At 46.6% G+C, this 19,403-nt stretch overlaps 1 protein-coding gene across 1 annotated transcript in view; it reads right to left on the reverse strand.

Moving 5' to 3' along the window:
* CCDC57 (coiled-coil domain containing 57) overlaps nt 1-19,403 on the reverse strand; it is a 95,841-nt gene that overhangs the window by 73,620 nt on the left and 2,818 nt on the right. The window contains exons 2-3 of the mRNA XM_075014145.1: nt 11,745-12,153; nt 3,347-3,455 (exon numbers count right to left, since the gene is read on the reverse strand). Of these exons, the coding sequence (XP_074870246.1) occupies nt 3,347-3,455; nt 11,745-12,136 (501 nt within the window). The 5' untranslated portion in view covers nt 12,137-12,153. The remainder of the gene's footprint in view (nt 1-3,346; nt 3,456-11,744; nt 12,154-19,403) is intronic.

Below are 19,403 nucleotides of genomic sequence, written 5' to 3' on the forward strand. Positions count from 1 at the left end.
TATTAAAGTCATATTATTTATAATAAAATATGTATCCAATTATGCAACCTGTAACTTTTGATATGTGAATTTGAGTTTTGCTTTAAATCTTACTTGAACAGTGTAGTAAACTACACTCCCATATGGATGTAAGAATGTGCTGTTTCTGTCAGTACTATGGGCTTTCCTTCTAGACATAAGAATTGTCAAAACCAAGCAATAAACTTTAATTACCAATGACAATAAATTAAACAGACTACAAGTTGTAAAATACAGTACTATTTCAGCATAATTTTTGATCATATTATGTATTAGTGTTTCATTTATAAATAGATGATAAAAGGATACTACATTTTTAAAATATTAACAGATGTGAATAGTGTGTACTACACATAGTTAACAGATGAGCTGGAGGGCTGGGCAGATCAGTCCTACCCCCATCCCCAAGATAAGCCATTGGGCAGCTCAGCCCTAGCCTGCCCTCCATCCTCACCTCCAAGAAGCCTCTTGAATGGCCAGGGAGTCCAGATGCATCTCCCAACGACAAATCACTCACCCACTCTCTGGGCAGCCCTTACCAGCCTCTGGCAAGGATCTGCTGGCCAGAGGGTAGGGCAGCCAGCCCTAAGAGTTGCTAAGGCAGCACAACCTCCCTACCCACCCAGATGAGCTGCTGTCAGAGCAGCGCCACCACTGATGGCCCCAGTAAGCTCCCACAATGTCCCAGGCCCCTACCTTAAGCCCCCCGAAACCTGCATCCCTCCCACCCTGACCCCCCCAACACCTCCCAGCCCCCTGCCTGGATTCCTTCATCCTCACAGCCTGTTCTGAGCCCCATAAGTTTCTCCCCCGACTAATGGGATCCCAACAACCGCAGCTCCTGCCCTGAAGTATCAACACCAGGTAAATCTTTTAGGCTACGTCTACACGTGCAGCCAACATCGAAATAGCTTATTTCGATGTTGCGACATCGAAATAGGCTATTTCGATGAATAACGTCTACACGTCCTCCAGGGCCGGCAACGTCAATGTTCAACTTCGACGTTGCTCAGCCCAACATCGAAATAGGCTCAGCGAGGGAACGTCTACACGTCAAAGTAGCACACATCGAAACAGGGATGCCAGGCACAGCTGCAGACAGGGTCAAAGGGCGGACTCAACAGCCAGCTGCTCCCTTAAAGGGCCCCTCCCAGACACAGTTGCACTAAACAACACAAGATACACAGAGCTGACAACTGGTTGCAGACCCTGTGCCTGCAGCATAGATCCCCAGCTGCCGCAGAAGCAGCCAGAAGCCCTGGGCTAAGGGCTGCTGCCCATGGTGACCATAGAGCCCCGCAGGGGCTGGAGAGAGAGCATCTCTCAACCCCCCAGCTGATGGCTGCCATGGAGGACCCAGCAATTTCGACGTTGCGGGATGCGGATCGTCTACACGGTCCCTACTTCGACGTTGAACGTCGAAGTAGGGCGCTATTCCTATCTCCTCATGAGGTTAGCGACTTCGACGTCTCGCCGCCTAACGTCGAAGTTAACTTCGAAATAGCACCCGACGCGTGTAGACGCGATGGGCGCTATTTCGAAGTTGGTGCCGCTACTTCGAAGTAGCGTGCACGTGTAGACGCAGCTTTAGTGTGATAAGAGAGATTTGATGATTATATACGACTGCATGTTTTGCGAAACAAAAACATAAGCTCACTGTTGTAATGATTATCATTTTGTTTCCAATACTTATATGGGAATGATTTGTAAACTTGAACTTTCCTAAAAACAATTTTTAAAAAGGTGAAGGAACTATAAATTATCCTAAAAATGTTGTTTTTTCAATATGTGGTTAGTAAGACATCCTCAATCAGGTGACACCACTAGAGCTCAAACAAACTCCATGGCTAAGTATTCTCACATTATGCTATGATAGAGTATTAATAGGAACAGACAAATGTGTGTTAATAATGGCATAAAAAGCAGGAGGAGAGAGTCTTGAAATCAAAATACAGCATACTGGCGCATGTCAATATGTTTCTTTAACTTATGTGCCAATCCGAAAACTGATTCTGATTTATAGAAGCTGACCTTCCCTGGAATCTCAAGGTTAGCCAATTTAGCACAGTGTGCTGGCTGTATCCCTCTACACAAGAATTTTAAAGGCATAGCTGTGTTAGTCTGTAGCTGCGAAAACAAAGAGGAATCCTATGGCACCTTAAAAACTAACAAATTTATTAGGTGCACTTGACAAAGTGGTTTTTACCCACAAAAGCTTGTGCCCAAATAACTCTGTTAGTCTTTAAGGTCCAGAAGACTCCTTATTGCTTTTACACGAATCTTACTCCACCCCAGTTTACTAAACATAATCTTACCAATTCTTCCCAAGGGGAGGCTGCCAGATTAGTAAGTAAACCAACCTGCCAGTATGCACATACCGTCTGACACTTATTATTGTAAAGTAACATGCAGTAGTGCCAACTGGACTTCTTATTACATTAATTTTAACATTAGAGGTAAAAAGCACTGTGCATAGCTATTAGATAAATACACCTACCAGAGCATTCACCTATAATGCATAATCATTTGGAATCATTAAAAAGGGGATAGAGGATAAGACAGAGAATATGTTATTGCCTCTACATAAATCCATGATACATTCACATCTTGAAAACTGCACACAGATGCGGTCATCTCATCTCAAAAAAAGATATATGGACATTGGGAAAGGTTCAATAAAGGGCAGCAAAAAATATTAGGGGTTTGCAATGGGTGCCATAAGAAGAAAGATTAAAAAGACTTTCACCTTAGAAAAGAGGAAATTAAGTGAGGATATGATAAGGTCTATAAAATCATGACTGGTGTGGAAAAAGTGAATAAGGAAACATTACTTGTTCCCATAACATAAGAACTCGAGGCCACCAAATGCAATTAATGGGTAGCTGGTTTAAAACTAACAAAAGGACGTATTTTTTTCATGCAGCAGATGGTAAGCCTGTGGAACTCCTTGCCACAGGATGTTGTGAAAACCAGGATTTTAACAGGGTTCAGAAAAGAGTTAGATAAATTCATGAAAGTTAGAGCCATCAACAGCTATTAGCCAGTCTGGGTAGGCATGGTGTCCCTATCCTCTGTTTGTCAGACACTGGACATGGATGAAAGGGGAGGGATCACTCAAAGACTACTTGTTCTGTTCATTCCCTCTGAGGCATCTGGCATTGGCCATGTCGGAAGACAGGATAGTGTGCTAGATGAATCTTTGGTCAGACCCAGTATGGCTGTTCTTTTATTCTTATAATTCTCTCATGAGAACGGATAGACTGTAAAGTAGAAATTCCACCTAGTGTGGCTCATTTAACACAATATTGCTTTCTAGAGTCTCCAGTACCTGTTTTTGCAAGGCAAGTTCTCCTTCCACTTCTTGGAGTTTTCTCTCCAACTGCTGTTTCAACATCTTATACTCCTCACAGTGATGATCAATGTCAGAAATCTTAGAACTAGAACACCAGCAAATAAATTTATATGAAATGTGGTCAATTATGAACTATCGATAAGTTCTTCTGAAAGGTTCTTCAAGCAATACTTCACTCATACAAATATAAATTGCAAAAATTTAATTTCTTAAGCAAAAATGTATCAACTTTCCATTCACAAGTTATACTCCATGTCTGAACGAGATTGTCTGTCCGTCTGTCCATCCATCTGTCCATTTGATTAAGAACTCCTTCTCACCCTTGCCCTGCTCTGGTTCAGCAGGAATTAACCCCACAGCATGGGCAGAGGCCACACCCCCTTGGCCCTGTTGGGCATGCTCCAGTTAGAACTCAGGGAGAAAAGCTCTGTCAGGGCTGATTGCCAAGAAGGGAGGATGCACATTACAGGCTCTAATCTACTGAAGCCTGAGACCATGGGGACCAAGACCTAAGCAGATACCCATGTCCTGCAGATTCTGAGAGACAGAGTTGGAAGTAGCCTGGGGGAATCAGCCACTGAGGCAAATAAGGTTAGTGTGTTTTGATCAGATCCTCGCTGTCTTGGTGGCAACTACTCTCGCCACTGACAGGATCCTGGGCGGGGATCAGGTAGAACATGGAGGGTCTGGATCTCAGGAGCCACCCACAACTAGACCCATTGACTCATTCAGTCCATTGGCCAGCAGACCACCCAGCCCCAGCAGACAGGACTTTGACTACTAAGCCCTGAGGGAGACGGGAACTATATTGACTCTAGCTATAAGGCCACACAGCTCTAAGGGAGAGGACAGCCATACCTACTTTAGCCTCTAGGTTGCAGCACTCCAAAGCCAAAGGTGGTTGGGTGCACTCAGCGGCAGGTTTATAAGGACCCCAACCACAACGCAAGAGGGACATGCTTGCCCTACAACAATAGACTAAATACACCAAGCTTCTTCCATCTGAAAGTGAAAAGCAGCTTTCCAGATTTCAACTCATTCTGATGGCTCTTTAATGAATCACCTCTAATTTTTCAACATTATTATTAAAACACAGAACCTGGAACTGGACACAATATCACAGTAACAATCTTATCTATCATACACAGAAGAAATACCACCTCTTTGGTCCTATGCAATATTCTATCTAAGGGTTAAATAAAACCCTTAGCCATAGTATAACAATGAGGACTCATCTTCAGCTGATCATTAACCAGAACCCCTATGTGTTCTTCACTTAAGTATTCACTAAGACACCACTTTGCAAGATATACTGCCCCATGCTATAACTATGACCTACATTTTTTACTTCTACATGTATGACTTAAAACATGCTTTTTTTGATACTCAGCTTATCAAGTGATCCAGGTGACTCATGTAAGTTATCTGTCCTCACTATTATTTACCACTCCACCAATTTTTCTGTCCTCTCCTAACATCACAGCAATTATTTTAGATCTTCTTACAGATACTGTTTTTGATATTCCTGTTGTTTGTTACTCATCCACTTCTTCTTTCTAATACGTGTTCTATAGTAGACCCCCATCATGATGTCACTCCTATTTTTTCTCCCAGACACTTTCAGCTGGTTTACCTCTCACCTAATGCAACCCCCTTCAATTTGCACTTTGCTTTTGTGCCCTGACAGGGACAGGAAGGGGAATTTAGAGACCTGGGGCAAATACATTTAAAAAAAAACCAACAAAAAACCCTGTCGGGGATGGTGATACGTCCTGCTGTGAGTACAGAGGACTGGACCCAATGACCTTAGAAGGTCCCTTCTAGTTCTATGAGACAGGTATATCTCCATATATTAGTATTAAGAGCAAGCAGCCCTAGTACAAATGGTGGGGGGGGGAGGAGATGTGGAGTTGCCTCCCCCCGGCCTTCACAACCCTGTATACATACACACACACCCCTGCCCAGAGCCCTGTGCGCTAAGCCCCCGTCCTTTCCCCACAGGTGCCACACAGTGGGATGTCTTTCCCATGCTCAGCCACATCACCTGGGTAGCCCCTGATCCAATAAAAGAATGTGCCTGTTGTTCAGCGCTGACCATGCTGCCAGGCAGCACCATGTCCCAGCTTGCACATGGTTAGGACTCCCAAGGGCAGGAAAGAATTTCTGGGGTTTGCAGCTGACAGGGGGAAATCACCCCTGGTGGCTAAGATATTCAGGAGCTTGATACCACCAGGAGGAAGTCTCCTCCAGCAGCTATGACACTTGGGGGGCTTGCTGCCGATGGGGAGGAGGAATCTCCCCCAGCAGCTAAGATATTTGGGGGGCAGGACTAATTCAACTGGAACCCCACTGGATTCCGCTCCCCACGCCTCTAGCAAAGGACCAGTGAGGCTTACTGCCACGTGGCCGGGGGAAGTCTACTCTGGTGGCTAAGACAGTCAGGGGACTACTCCAACTATTTCAACCAGCTCTGCAGCCACGGACCATAGCCCAACCCCATGCCAAAAATATTTTTGGGGACTTGCTGTCTATTGCAGACACCTGCTGCTTTGATATTTCTGTTATAAATTGTTTCTCCTAATATTTCCTGTCTGTCTTCATGCTTTAACAACCCCAGAAAACACACAGGGTACAGGGCCAGTTGAGATTCCTGTTTCCATTGTAAGTTCAGTGTATGAGATTTCACTGCCGTGTTGGCAATGTCTGTGTAGTGAAGACAGAAGACAAAGATATTTTTTCCTTGACTTTTCTATCCTCTTTCCTCTAACTTTAAAATACAGTCTATCCCTGTGTTAGTTTCAGGGATCGGATGCAATCGCAGGAGGGAGGATAGTCAGCGGATGACCATTTGAGAACACAGCCTGTGCACAGAAGCCTTATAGTGCATGGGAAAGACAAATGCCCTCCCCACACAGCAACTCTCTTTTTTCAAAAACTTTCCTATCACCTCTTTCTTCAAGCTTTTCAGGGCCCCTGTATTATTTTCAGGGATCAGATGCAATCATGGGAGGGGGGACAGTCAGTGTATGGCCAGTTGAGAATTCAGTTACAGAAGAAATAGATTTCTGCTAATTTTTTTGTCATCTCTGTGGATGCTCTACTTTTCCTTCCTTCCAGCAGGAAAAATGGATGTTTGCTTAGTACAGGAGGGGAATGAGGAAAATGCAACTGTGGGACAATGATGTCAAAGACCAGTGAGCATACCCAGACCCTTATGGGGATGAGGGAACTATGGGATAGGTTCCCACAATGCACTACTGCAACAGTTAATGTTTGCCAATTCAGCGTGGAGAATGTGGGGACGTGAGTATATTCAAAATCGAATTTATAAATTCCAGAGTTACAAAATCAATATTAATAAATTTGATTTTATCTCGTAGTATAGACGCTACTGGAGCGTTACCATTAAATACAAAGTGGAGCAGGTTGTTTAGCATAAATAGTTAACATGCATTTCTTGGGACCATTTACAATGAAGTGGCCCATTAACATTCCTCCAGTCATGGGGGAAAGGCAGCTGGTTGGGAGGGGTTATTAGTGAATTACAGATTGCTATAAGCAGCCATAGTGCCTAGCAAAGTTACAAATTTAAACTCCAGGCTTGTTATTTGAAAGTATTGTGCCGATTTCCTTGGAAGATGAGGACTAATAGATCAGATATAGATTTGATTGTTAAATTGGCTAAGTTAATCTTTTCTACAGCCTTGTTCATATAATCATGCCTGAATAATTGGATTCCAGTGACCATGTGGACCCCTGCTTAACACAATGGTACAGGGCAGAGATCCTAGGAGTTACTTCACCATTGCCAGCCAAAATTCAGGTAAATGTGTGACTTGTAAACTGATCGTATTCACTTCACCCTTGGCACATTATAGACAAATGTACTTGTCCACTATAAACTATATTAAGATATACATACACATTTACCTATACCTTCTAGTTCATCTCACAAGCCATAAATCCCCCCCATATCACCATAGGAAAACCCTCCTCTCTACCACCTCTGAAATCCACCTCTATGCCCTCACAGCTTTAGTCTTAGGGTGCGTCTACACTAGCCGGCTACTTCGAAGTAGCCCGCACAACGTCGAAATAGCACCCGTCACGTCTACACACACCATGTGCTATTTTGACGTTGAAACCAACGTTAGGCAGCGAGACGTTGAAATCGCTATTCCCATCCGAAGATGGGAAGAGCGCCCTACTTTGACGCTGAACGTCGAAGTAGGGTGTGTGTAGACGATCCGTGTCCCGCTACTTCGAAATAGTGGGGTCCTCCAAGGCAGCCATCAGCTGAGGGGTTGAGATGCTCTGTCCAGCCCCTGCCGCGCTTTATGGTCCCCATGTGCAGCAGCCTTTAAAGCACCACAGACCTGGATTTCCTGTGGCAGGTAGCTGAGAGCGTTCAGGTAGCAGCACATGCACATGTTAGCCCTGCATGCCCTCTACAGACCCCGACCCACCTACCCACCACCCATGGCATCGAGCCAGCCCCCCGAGCGCTCCAAGGGCTCCCCTCCTGAGGGGACCCAGGCACCCCCAGCAGCCAAGCGGGGGACCAAAAAGAGGCAGGGCCCCTCCTGGTCGGAGGCCAAGCTCCGAGACCTGCTCAGGCTCTGGGGTGAAGAGGAGGTGCTTCACATGATAAGGAGCAAGTAGCAGAATGCAAAAGCATTCACCTGACTGGCCAAGGGCCTGGCTGCCCGGGGTCATCCTGCCTGCACTCTGGATCACGTCCGGAGTAAGGTGAAGAAGTTGTGGAAGGGGTATGCCCGGGCCCGGGACTCGGCCAGCCAGTCTTGGGTTGCCCCCACTGCTTGCCCCTATTACAGTGAGCTCAGGGCCATCCTGGGCCCCCGGGACACCTCCTCCCCCCACGGGCCACACTTGACACCACGGCCGATGAGGCTCAGCAGGCCTCGGAGCCGGAGTCTGGCCCAGAAGGCCAGCCCCGCACCCTGGGGCCCACACGAGGAGCCCCCCCTCGGGACAGCGGAGGAGGGGTCCAGCAGCAAGGAGTGGGGGGGCTCCTCATAGACCTCCCCTCCTGGAGCACCAGCTGGGCATCCGCCCACCAGGCTTCCCCTGACTGCGGCAATGAACGGTCAGGTACGTACCCCACAGGGCACACACCCACGGGCTATGGGGCGGGGGCACCAGACATGACCGGGAGCCTCACATTCCCCCAGTGGACCCCAACCCGCAACCACCCAGCCACAGCACAGTCCCAAGACGGTGGCACGGCCATCAGTGCCTGTCAGTACCTGCACCCATGGACAGCACTGTGCCTTAACCCCGAGGGCAGGGGGACTATGCTATGAGGACAGCCAACAGGGACATCACACCCACCGACGGGGACGGAGACCCAGCACCCAGGAGGGGGTGGGGGGAACAGGCCACGGGCCAGGGCACGGTACTAACAGCCTTCCCCTCCCTCTCTCCCTCTCTGCAGCTGCACCATCTGATGCCCCCGGCAGCCAGGCACCCTTTGTCGTCCCCGACAGCCCGCCAGAGGTCAGCCACCGCCAGCGCCTGGAGACACCCCCAAGGCCAGCGGGATGGTCCTGCCACTGCCGGACCCTGGGGATGGCCCCTGTGGACCCCCAGCTTCTGGCAGCTCTCCGGTGGGAGACGGAGGTGGCCAAGGAGAGACTCCGCTTCGACAAGGAGGAATCCACCCAGCGGTGGGCGGTGTGGGAGGATTTCATGGGGGTCTTCCGGGACATAGGCGGGTCGATCCAGGAGGCCGTTGCCCCGCTCCCGCCCCCCGCTGCCCCCCTGGTCCGCCCTCTCTATGCCCCCCCCCACCATGCTGCTTGCTGCCCCACCCGCCTCATCACCTGCTGCCCCACCTGCTGTGCCACCTGCAAGTTCCCCAGGACCAGAGCCCACTGGGGCTGAAGACCGGCCAGTGGAAGCATCCCGGCCGTACTTGCCGGTCCTCCCAGCCCCCAGCTGGCCACGCCGGGGACCGCGGACACGGGGAGGGGGGGTGGTCGCAAGCTGTACCCACCGGGGGTCGCGCCCCTCTACCCGCACCCCGGACTGATGGGCCAACGGCCAAGCCATCCGCTGGGCCCCCATGTATATAGTTGTCCCCCATGTATATAGTTGTCCCCGTTTGTATATTGGTTGCAGTTTCTGTTGTGCACAAAACAAAGTTAGCAGCTTTCAAAAAAAAAAAAGGTTTTATTTTCCAAATACCTGGAGGCGTGTGCTTATTGGGGTGGTGGTGTGCGGGTGTTGGGGACGGTGTGTGGGCAGTGTGGGCTGTGGGGGGGTCCTCCGGGGAAGGCCAGGGAGGTGCTCAGGGGTCTCCCTGATCGAAGTGGGTCCACGAGGCCCCTGCAGAGTGGGCCTGGTGGCTGGGTGCAGTGGCCGGTTGGAGATAGCCCATGCCAGCATCGACCACCCACCCCTGGACAAAAGCCTCTCCCTTGCTCTCGACAATGTTGTGGAGCATGCAGCATGCGCCCACAACCTGGGGGATGTTCTAGTGGCTGACGTGCAGGCAGGCAAGGAGGCACCGCCAGCGGCCCTTCAGATGGCCGAATGTCCTCCCCACCACCTGGCAGGCATGGTTCAGTCAGGCATTGAACTGCTCCTGGCTGGCGTTGAGGTGGCCGGTGTATGGGTGCATGAGCCAGGGCTGGAGGGGGTAGGCCGCGTTTGCCACAAGGCAGAGGGACACGGTGGCGTCCCCCAGAGGGAGTTCCTAAAAACACGGGCATCGTGTGTGCAGCTGGGCCAGCCCATGTACACATCCTGGAAGCAGCCCCGACTGTCCACCATCGCGCGCAGGACCACGGAGTGGTAGCCCCTGTGGTTGATGTAGCTTCCTCCACTGTGGTCTGGGGCGCGGATGGGGATGTGGGTCCCATCCAGGGCCCCGAAGCAGTTCAGGAACCCCATGGCGGTGAATCCGGCAACGGCTGCGTCCAGGTCCCCGAGTTGGATGACCCTCTGGAGCAGCATGGCATTGAGCACACGGACCACCTGTGGGGAGGGAACACAGGCGCCCATGAGGGTGTGCAGGGTGCCCCAGGGCACTCCCCCCAGGGCCCTCCCCCAGTCCCTCCTCCCGGGCCCCTCCCCGGGCACCCCCCAGCCAAGCCCCTCACTCCCCAGTGCCCCTCCCTCCCCAGCCCCACACCCGGCCCCTCCCTCCCCCGCCCCCCAGTGCGTGTGTGCCTGGGCCTCCTTACCTCCATGATGACGGCCCTGACCGTGGCCTTTCCCACTCCAAACTGGTGTCCCACAGAGCGATAGCTGTCTGGAGTGGCCAGCTTCCAGAAGGCTATTGCGACCCTCCTCTCGACGGGGAGGGCGTGCCACATCCGGGTGTCCTGGTGCCTCAGTGCAGGGGTGAGCCACTGGCAGAGCTCCAGGAAGGTCTGCCAGCGCATGCGGAAGTTCCGCAGCCACATGTTGTCCCACTCCCGCATGACCAACTGCTCCCACCACTCGGAGCTGCTGGGGTAGCTCCAGAGGTGGGGAAGCAGCCGGCGGGGGAGGAAGAGGGGAGCCCGGTGGTCAGGGGCACCCCGTCTGCCCCTGGGGAGGGCTCCTCTGCCAGGAACCACTGGGCGGCCTCCCGGGCAGCACCTAGCAATGCGCTTGCCCCCGGATGACTACCTGGAGGGCCTCCTCTTCCTGCTGCTGCTGCTGCTGCTGCTGCTGCTGCTGGGGGTCCATATTTGCTGTGATTTGGTCTGCGAGATTGTGGAGAGTACCCTGCGGACCTCATGCTGTGCAGGCCGGGTGTGTCTGGGAGGGGCCCTTTAAAGGAGCGGCTTGCTGTTGACTCGGAAGGGCTAGTCCAGCCTGTGACCCAGTCCGTGGGCTTTTCTGGCCCCTTATTTTGATGGGGAGCGCTTGTGTGTGTGGATGCTCCACATTTCCTTCCAGGGCGGCTCCTTTCAACATTCCCTGTTGCTACTTTGACGTTGAACATCGACAGCACTAGCCCTGGAGGACATGTAGACAATACGCGCCGAAGTAGCCTATTTTGACGTCCTTATTTTGAAATAGGCTACTTTGACGCAGTGTGGTAGTGTAGATGTAGCCTTAGAGATACAGTGTACCATTTGAGCGCAGCTCTCTAACAATGCCAAAGGTTTGGAAGTCTTCCACTATAAAGTGAATACAGATGTTGTAAAGGTGGCTTAAAGCCTACCTTTGCACATCCCAGTTGTGTTTTTGAGCTATGGATAGTTCAGCCAGACTGAGCTTTTAACATGCTTGTCAGATTTGAACATGCTTTCCTGTCTAGTGCATTAAAGAAATTACTGCTTTATCAGTACACAGACAATCACTGGCAGACTGTATTCTATTTTTCCACGATAGTACTATAAAGAAAAATATCTCTTACCTGTGCAGCCGCTCCAGCTCTAACTGATGTTCTTTAAGTTTTTGTTGATATTTGTACTGCAGAGCTTCTTGCTTCTGGGTTTCTCTTACAAGTGTTTGTTGAAGTTTATCCAGCTGTATCCTAAGATCACTAACTTCTGCCTGTTTAGCATTTTCAGCCATTTTCAAATGAGTAAACATGGCATCATAGTGTTCCAACTCTCTGTCTCTCTCTTCCAGAACTCTCAGATTGTAAGTGAAATCTTCTTTTAACTTGTTGAATTTTTTATGCATTTCTTGGAGCTGCTTTCTGGTATCCTGCAATGTTGTCTTCTGAAAACTAAGTTGGTGAGCTTGTAGCTCTTTCCATTCTTCTTCTTTCCTCATAAGAAGTTCATCCAGTTCCTTCTCCATTTGTATCACTGTTGAGACTAAAATAGAAGCAAATTACTGATTGGAACCTGATGAGTGAAAAATCTCTCCTCTCCAACCATTCAGTTCTCCAGACTCCATGGATTGTGCCGCATAATTAGCTAGGTATCTTATGGATTTAAAATAAACTTTAATTTTTTTCTGAACTATTAAATAATGATAATGCCTAAGAGAAAGAATCCATTTATCTTATATATGCATATGACCCCAATAGCACAATATTTAAGATACTCAATCTTTTAAATGCATACAGTCTCACAATAACTTTGTGAGATAGGTAGGTACTGTTATTATCTAAGAAGCAGATGGAAAACTGAGGCACAGGAAACTGAGACTTGCCCGATGGCACAGAGTAGAAGCCTATACTGAAGAAGAAAATTTAACTGAGAAGTCCTGAATCAAAGAATAGCACCCAAATCACTGGACCAGTCTTCATGTCTGTGTTCCACTTCATCCTTTTACCAGTTTATCCTTTTCCTCCATTATCTGTACGGGAACTGGGATTTCAAAAGCCCATTGGGATGGGGATAGTCCATAAAATGTCATGCTATTCTATTCAGACCATTTCTCCAATTTACCCAGATCATTTTTAATTTTAATCCTATCCTCCAGAGCAACTTTAACTCCTTCCAGTTTAATATTTCAAAAAGCCCATTGGGCTGGGGATAGTCCATAAAATACCAAAAGCATTGGCTATAAACTTGAGGGGAAAGTGTTAAATGTAAACTCAGGTGATGGGTGTTTGGCATTTTCCCACAAATTCTGTTAAAATTCCCCAAAAGGATAATTATGCAAGTGAAGGCCATGCCACACAGGTACAAGTCCCCTATACAAAGGTTCTTTTCACAATACCACACATCCCATCTTACTAATTTTTTTCTTTGACCTATCTACAATAAGAAAGTGTGTAACATTAGTTAATTGACATGTTAAATTCCTGCAGTGTGTCTGTCACAACCTGGTCCAGTCTCCTTCTGAATGGACACACGTCTGTTGTGAGTGGACCGAACTTCTTGATCCCATGTACTCCTACACCATGGGGGATAGACAGAACCCAGTCACATTTTTGCAGACATGGCTCTATGTCTGTAAAGCATACTTCCAGGACCACACCTTTTGTCTGAGTCCTTCTTTGGGACTGAGGACAACGTAGCAACACAATATATCTCCTGGAGGAGCATATGCACCAGGAAGGCAAATGAGGATGCCTGTTCTCATTTTCAGGTGAAAAGGTAAATAAGAAGCAGGAAGAACTACATCCTGTAAATGTGAACAAACTTGTTTGTCTTAATGGGCGGCTGAACAAGAAGTAGGACTGAATAGACTTATAAGCTCTTAAGTCTTACTCTGTTTTGTTTTTGAATACTGTTATGTAACAAAAAAAATCCCCATATTTAGAAGTTGCACTTTCATGATAAAGAGATTCACTGCAGTAGTTGCATATACTGAACTGGAAAATGTTACTTTTGGGGGGTTTTACACTGCAAATATTTGTAATAAAAATAATATAAAGTGAGCACTGTACCCTTTTGTACTCTGTATTGTAACTGAAATCAGTATATTTGAAAATGGAGAAAAACATCCAAAATACTTAATAAATTTAAAATTGGATTCCATTGTTTAACAGTGTGATTAAAGCTATAATTAATTGTGATTACGTTTTTAAACACAATTACTTTTCAGTTAATCATGTGAGTTAACTGCAAGTAATCAACCGCCCGATTACACACTTGTTCTTATTGAATTTCATGCTATTCTATTCAGACCATTTCTCCAATTTGTCCAGATCATTTTTAATTTTAATCCTATCCTCCAGAGCAACTGCAACTCCTTTCAGTTTAATATCATCTGCAAACTTCGTAAATGTATTCTCTGTGAAATTATCTGAATCACTGATGACAATGCTGATCAGCACTGCTCCCAGAACTGATCCATGTGCTTTGTTCTGTTTGCTACATTTTTAACCACTGAAAATATACTTATGTAGTTAATAAGTTTATTTCAATATTACTGGGCATTTATGAGCAATATTTCTTCTGTGCTTGTTGTACTTATCTGGCAACATTACAGAAAGGTCTGTTCTTTTTATAACTCCCTCTTACTCCTTTTAGCTGCTGCTGCTCCAATGCATTTGGTTGTTAACACAGTCACAAATGTTAAGTAAAATGTTTCTAATGCAAAGGAAGAAATGCCAAGTTTATACACAGGAGGTAATAATATTATCAGTTCAAAATCCATTAGTGGATTGAATATTCTCAAAATATGTCAAACTCCAGTGAACAGTTTCTGCTTTGTTAAACAAGAGAGGCTTTTGTAACAAACCATAAACAGATTGGTATCAAAACACTTTCATATGTAATTTTTTAAAAAACCTGACACATGCTTCACTGGCTAAACTTAGACATACAATCTTTAGTCAAGACCTTTGTAACAGTCACAAGGGAGCAAAAATTACATATTCCATGCTACTGCCACTATACAACCTCCCCAAAAGTATCTATCAAACTGAAATCACAATTTTTCAGAAGGAAGTTAAACAAGAAACTTAGAAGATATCAATCTTTAACATCACAGAATTTTCCATTTTCCATTTAGAAAAAGTATTAAATCAAACATAAAATAGGAACTGAAAATAGGAATTAACACAGAAAAATGCCATTTATTTCAGTCTTTTCTTAGCTTGACATGCTGTAAGGAAAGATTTAAAATACCATAGTAAAATATCACTATGTCAGATGACCATAAAGTGTGGTGAAAACTGCTGAATTCTTTTATTCAGAAGCTGGGACAACATACTGGATGTCCCACAATCAAGATTCTGTTCAAAGCACTATACAGACACTGCCCAAGTGGGCATTACTTCCTAATGAACATGGGTACAGGAAAGATTTCCACATTCATATTTCAGGATGTATCTTCATCTTTTGAAACAAGAAACAACAAAGTATTGCTAAACTCTCTGAGAAACACAGCACAGGTAGATAACAATATCACAATGGTTTCAGTTACTTCGCTCCAGCTGAACCCAAAGAACAATGATGGGTAAGTGCTCCTCTTTCCAAAGCTTTTACCATGGAGAAGAATATCACTAGGATCGTACTGAAGATCTACATGAGAACGCTCAGACTGTGAGATGCTTAGTTGCTAACAATATGCTGATGACACACATTGGATCATTTGGCACTGATCCAATGGCAGCCATTACTAAAAATATTGCAATGCCCATAAAAGATCAGATGACAGCTGTTTCAGAACCCAGACAAGACCAAGCGATGCTGGCTGAAAGGCAAGAAAGCACTCTGAACTAGCTAGAACTCTGCACAACTCTACCTGTCCATCAAATTGATACAGTCCCCTTTTGTCAGAATGGTTCAAAAGTTTGGGGTCCTTTTTGAATTATCATCAAAGCTGAGTTCACTATGTAGCCCTTGTGGCTAAAAACATCTTTTTTCATTTCCCCCCTACTCTCACCTCCCAGACAAGAAGCTGGCCACAGCGATCAATGCGTTTGTCACCTACCAGCATGTGCGGAGTGCTGAAACACCTTCTGGCTTAAAGAGGTTGCCACCACATACAGGATTTACAGTTTGGTTCAATGACTCTCAGCACCCCAACTATATAAACTGTTCTATCACCTCTGCCTCCCAAACTAGATTACTGTATTTCAGTGTATTTGAAGTAGAATGTGAAAACAATACAAACCTCTAGCTCGTAAAAAGGGTGGCTGTCTGACCCTTTCATTGTTTAGGCTGCCATGAGGACATCAAAATTGTACTTCAGTCCTTCTTCTGGTTCCCCATTCATTTCCACTGACAGTTTAAGGGTTTGGTCCCAATCTCAAAACCATGAGTTAAATACCACCTACATGCATTTCAACCTATGAACTTCTAAAACAGATGCCTTTCTCTGCGTCAACATATTCAACAAAATAAATCACCCAACAGCCAAGAAGGAAGTATTCTCAATTGAGAAGATCCAGCTATGCACTCCCAGAAGAGATTATGTCAGTGCTTTTTTTCTAAAAAATGGGGAGCTGGCACACAGCTGGCTCATCGTTCCCCCTCCCTCCTGCCAGGGTTCCCAGGGCTGGAGCTGTGGGTGGGACTCCACACCCTGGCCAGCTCCCAGCTTGGAGGTTGCCAACATTCGCCCCTGCTAGGTCCTGGGACTGGAGCTGCTGACAGGGCTCCATGTTCCAGCCAGCTCCCAGTCCTGGGGTTGCTGGGGTCCTCCCTGGCCCTGGCTGGGTCCTCGGGGCTGGAGCTGCGGGTTGGGCTCCATACCCCAGCTGGCTCCCATCCATGGGGCTGGGAGGGTTTTCCCAGCCCTGGCCGGGACTCTTGGGCTGGAGCTGCCAGTGGGGCTCACACCCCATATGGCTCTGAGCCATGGGGCTGACAGGGTCCCGCACCATCTGGCCAGGAATCCCACCTGGGGCCGCCGAGTTGCTGGTTCAGCATACCATACGATACCGTCACAAAAAAAGCCCTGGATTATATTAATCCAAACTCTGGTCCTTTTTATGTATTAATGTAAAAACTAGTCTATTACTTCAGGGAACTCCGATGTGAGCTAAAGAAGACATTCCAAGCATACTTCTTTGAGATTCTTCCTATTCCACAAGTGAAGGAGGGCAGACGATTCTGGAAGTGAATGACAAGCTAAGTAAGTGGTATGAATTAGAGGTTTTGTAAAATATTGATCCATCTTTTCTGGAGAGAAGGGGTTATGTAGTTTGACTGGCCTCCAACTCAACAGAAGGGAGAGCAGTCTCCTTGGGGACAGGCTGGCTAGAGTAGTCAGGAGGGGATTAAACTAATAGCAAACAGCGAGGATGAAAAGAGGGAAGAAATGAGCACTCAGCATGAAACTTGAGATGTTGAGAATACAATCAAACAAGAAATCAATGAACATGAAAAGAAAAAATCTTTAATATAGGTTGAACCTCTCTCGTCTGGCACCCTCAGTACCTGACTGGTGCAGGACGAAAGAATTTGTCGAACCACAGGATGTCAACATTGTCTAGCACTTTACCAACACCTTCACTACTTACTGGACTCTTAGAAGACATATAGGCATACATGAGAGCTAAATAACAGAACAGAACACTGAGAGCCAGGATAGGTGGTTGTAAACAACCTTTACGAGACTATGGAAAACTTGGCCATACCCATGATAAGTGGTCATCCTGCTAACTAAAATCGTGCTGGATTACAGATGTTGCTGAACAAAAGAGTTCCAGATTAGAGAGGTTCAACCTGTAATCTATACACTAATGCTCTGAGCCAGGTTAACATAGAAGAGGAATAGGAATTGCTGATCTGTGATGATAAATTCAATCTAGTTGATATTACTGAAATCAGATGAGATGATTCACCTAACTAGAATGTTAAAATTAATGGTTATAACATGTTTAGGAAGGATCAAGTGGACATAACGAAGTGAGTGGAATTCCATATAAAAAATTATATCACCAAATTCCAAGTCACGGATAACATACTTTATGGACCAATGTCCTAACAAACAGAGCTCAAGATGGAGTATTAGCTCTTCTGCTACAGACCATCAAACCACACCAGTGAACAGAATGACCACCCTGTTCATGTACCTATCTATAACGTGACCCCTACTCTCAACCTGTTCCTGTACCCTATCTCCCTCCCACCCAGAACCCCAACCTCTTCAGACAACTAAGAGAAGCTTCCAAATCACAAGCCCTGGGTCTCATGGGAGACTTTAACCATTCAAATTTTTGTTGGGAGACCAACACAGAAGCATACAGACAATCCAGGAAGTCTTTAGAGAATGCTGGGGATAACTTCCTGGTACAAGCGCTGAAGGAACTGAACAGGGGCCGTACGCAGCTTGACCTGCTGCTCACAAACAGGGAAGAAACAGTAGGAGAAATAGAAGTGGGTGGCAACTTGGGCTGCAACAATTATGAGATGGTAGATTTCAGGATTCTGATAAAAGGAAGAAAAGTGGGCAGTAAAATACAGACCCTTGATTTCAGAATAGCAGACTTTGACTGCCAGAGAGAACTGATTGGCAGGACACCCTGGGAAGCTAATATGAAGGGGAAAGGCGTTCAGGAGAACTGGGAGGATTTTGAAGAGGCCTTAGTGAAGGCACAGGAGCAAACCATCCCAATGCACAGTAAGAAAAGCAAATATGGCAGGCAACCAGCTTGGCTTACATGGGAAATCCTTGGTGAGCTTAAACTCAAAAAGGATGCGTATAAGAAGTGGAAACTTGGACAGATGACTAAGGAGGAATATAAATACGTGGCTGAAGAATGTCAGGAGGTAATCAGGAAAGCAAAAGCACAGTTGGAAGTGCAGCTAGCAAGGAATGTGAAAGGCAACAAAAAGGGTTTCTACAGGCATATTAACAATAAGAGGGTTATCAGGGAGGGTGTGGGGCCGTTACTGGATGAGTGAAGTAACCTTGTGACAGATGATGTGGGAAAGGCTGAAGAATTCCGTCGTGAGACAGGTTAGTTTTACCCTACTGATGATGCGTTGTTGCAATAGTAATCCTGCTCAATAGGAGAGGAACTGCAGGTTCAGACAATTCAATGTTTTTTTGCCTCAGTCTTCATGGACAAGGTCAACTCCCCGACTACAGCACTTGGCAATGCAGTATGGGAAGGAGCTGGGCAGCCTTTGGAGGGGAAAGAAGGGGTTAAGAGGTATCTAGAAGAACTAGATGCACACAAATCCATGGGTCCGGATTTAATGCACCCGAGGGTACTGAGGGAATTGGCAGATGTCATTGTAAGGCCTTTGACTATTATCTTTGAAAACTCATGGAGATCAGGAGAGATCCTGGATGACTGGAAAAAGGCAAATGTAGTGTCCATCTTTAAGAAAGGAAAGAAGGACAATCCAGGGAACTATAGACCCATCAGCCTTACCTCAGTCCTTGGAAAAATCATGGAGAGGATCCTCAAGGAATCAATTTTGGAGCACTTGGAAGAGGGGAAAGTGATCAAGAGTAGTCACCAAAGGCAAGTCATGCCTGACCAATCTGATTAGCTTCTATGATGAGGTAAATGGCTCTGTGGACATGGGGAAGTCAATGGATGTGATATATCTTGACTTTAGTAAAGCTGCTGATATAGATTCTCACAACATTCTTGCCCATAAGTTAGGGAAGTATGGATTGGATACATGGATTGTAAGATGGATAGACAGCTGGCTTGATGGACGGTCCCAACGGTTAGTGGTCAATGGCTCAATGTCTGGTT

Source organism: Carettochelys insculpta, chromosome 20 (genome assembly GCF_033958435.1).
Source record: "Carettochelys insculpta isolate YL-2023 chromosome 20, ASM3395843v1, whole genome shotgun sequence".
NCBI classification, from domain to species: domain Eukaryota; kingdom Metazoa; phylum Chordata; order Testudines; family Carettochelyidae; genus Carettochelys; species Carettochelys insculpta.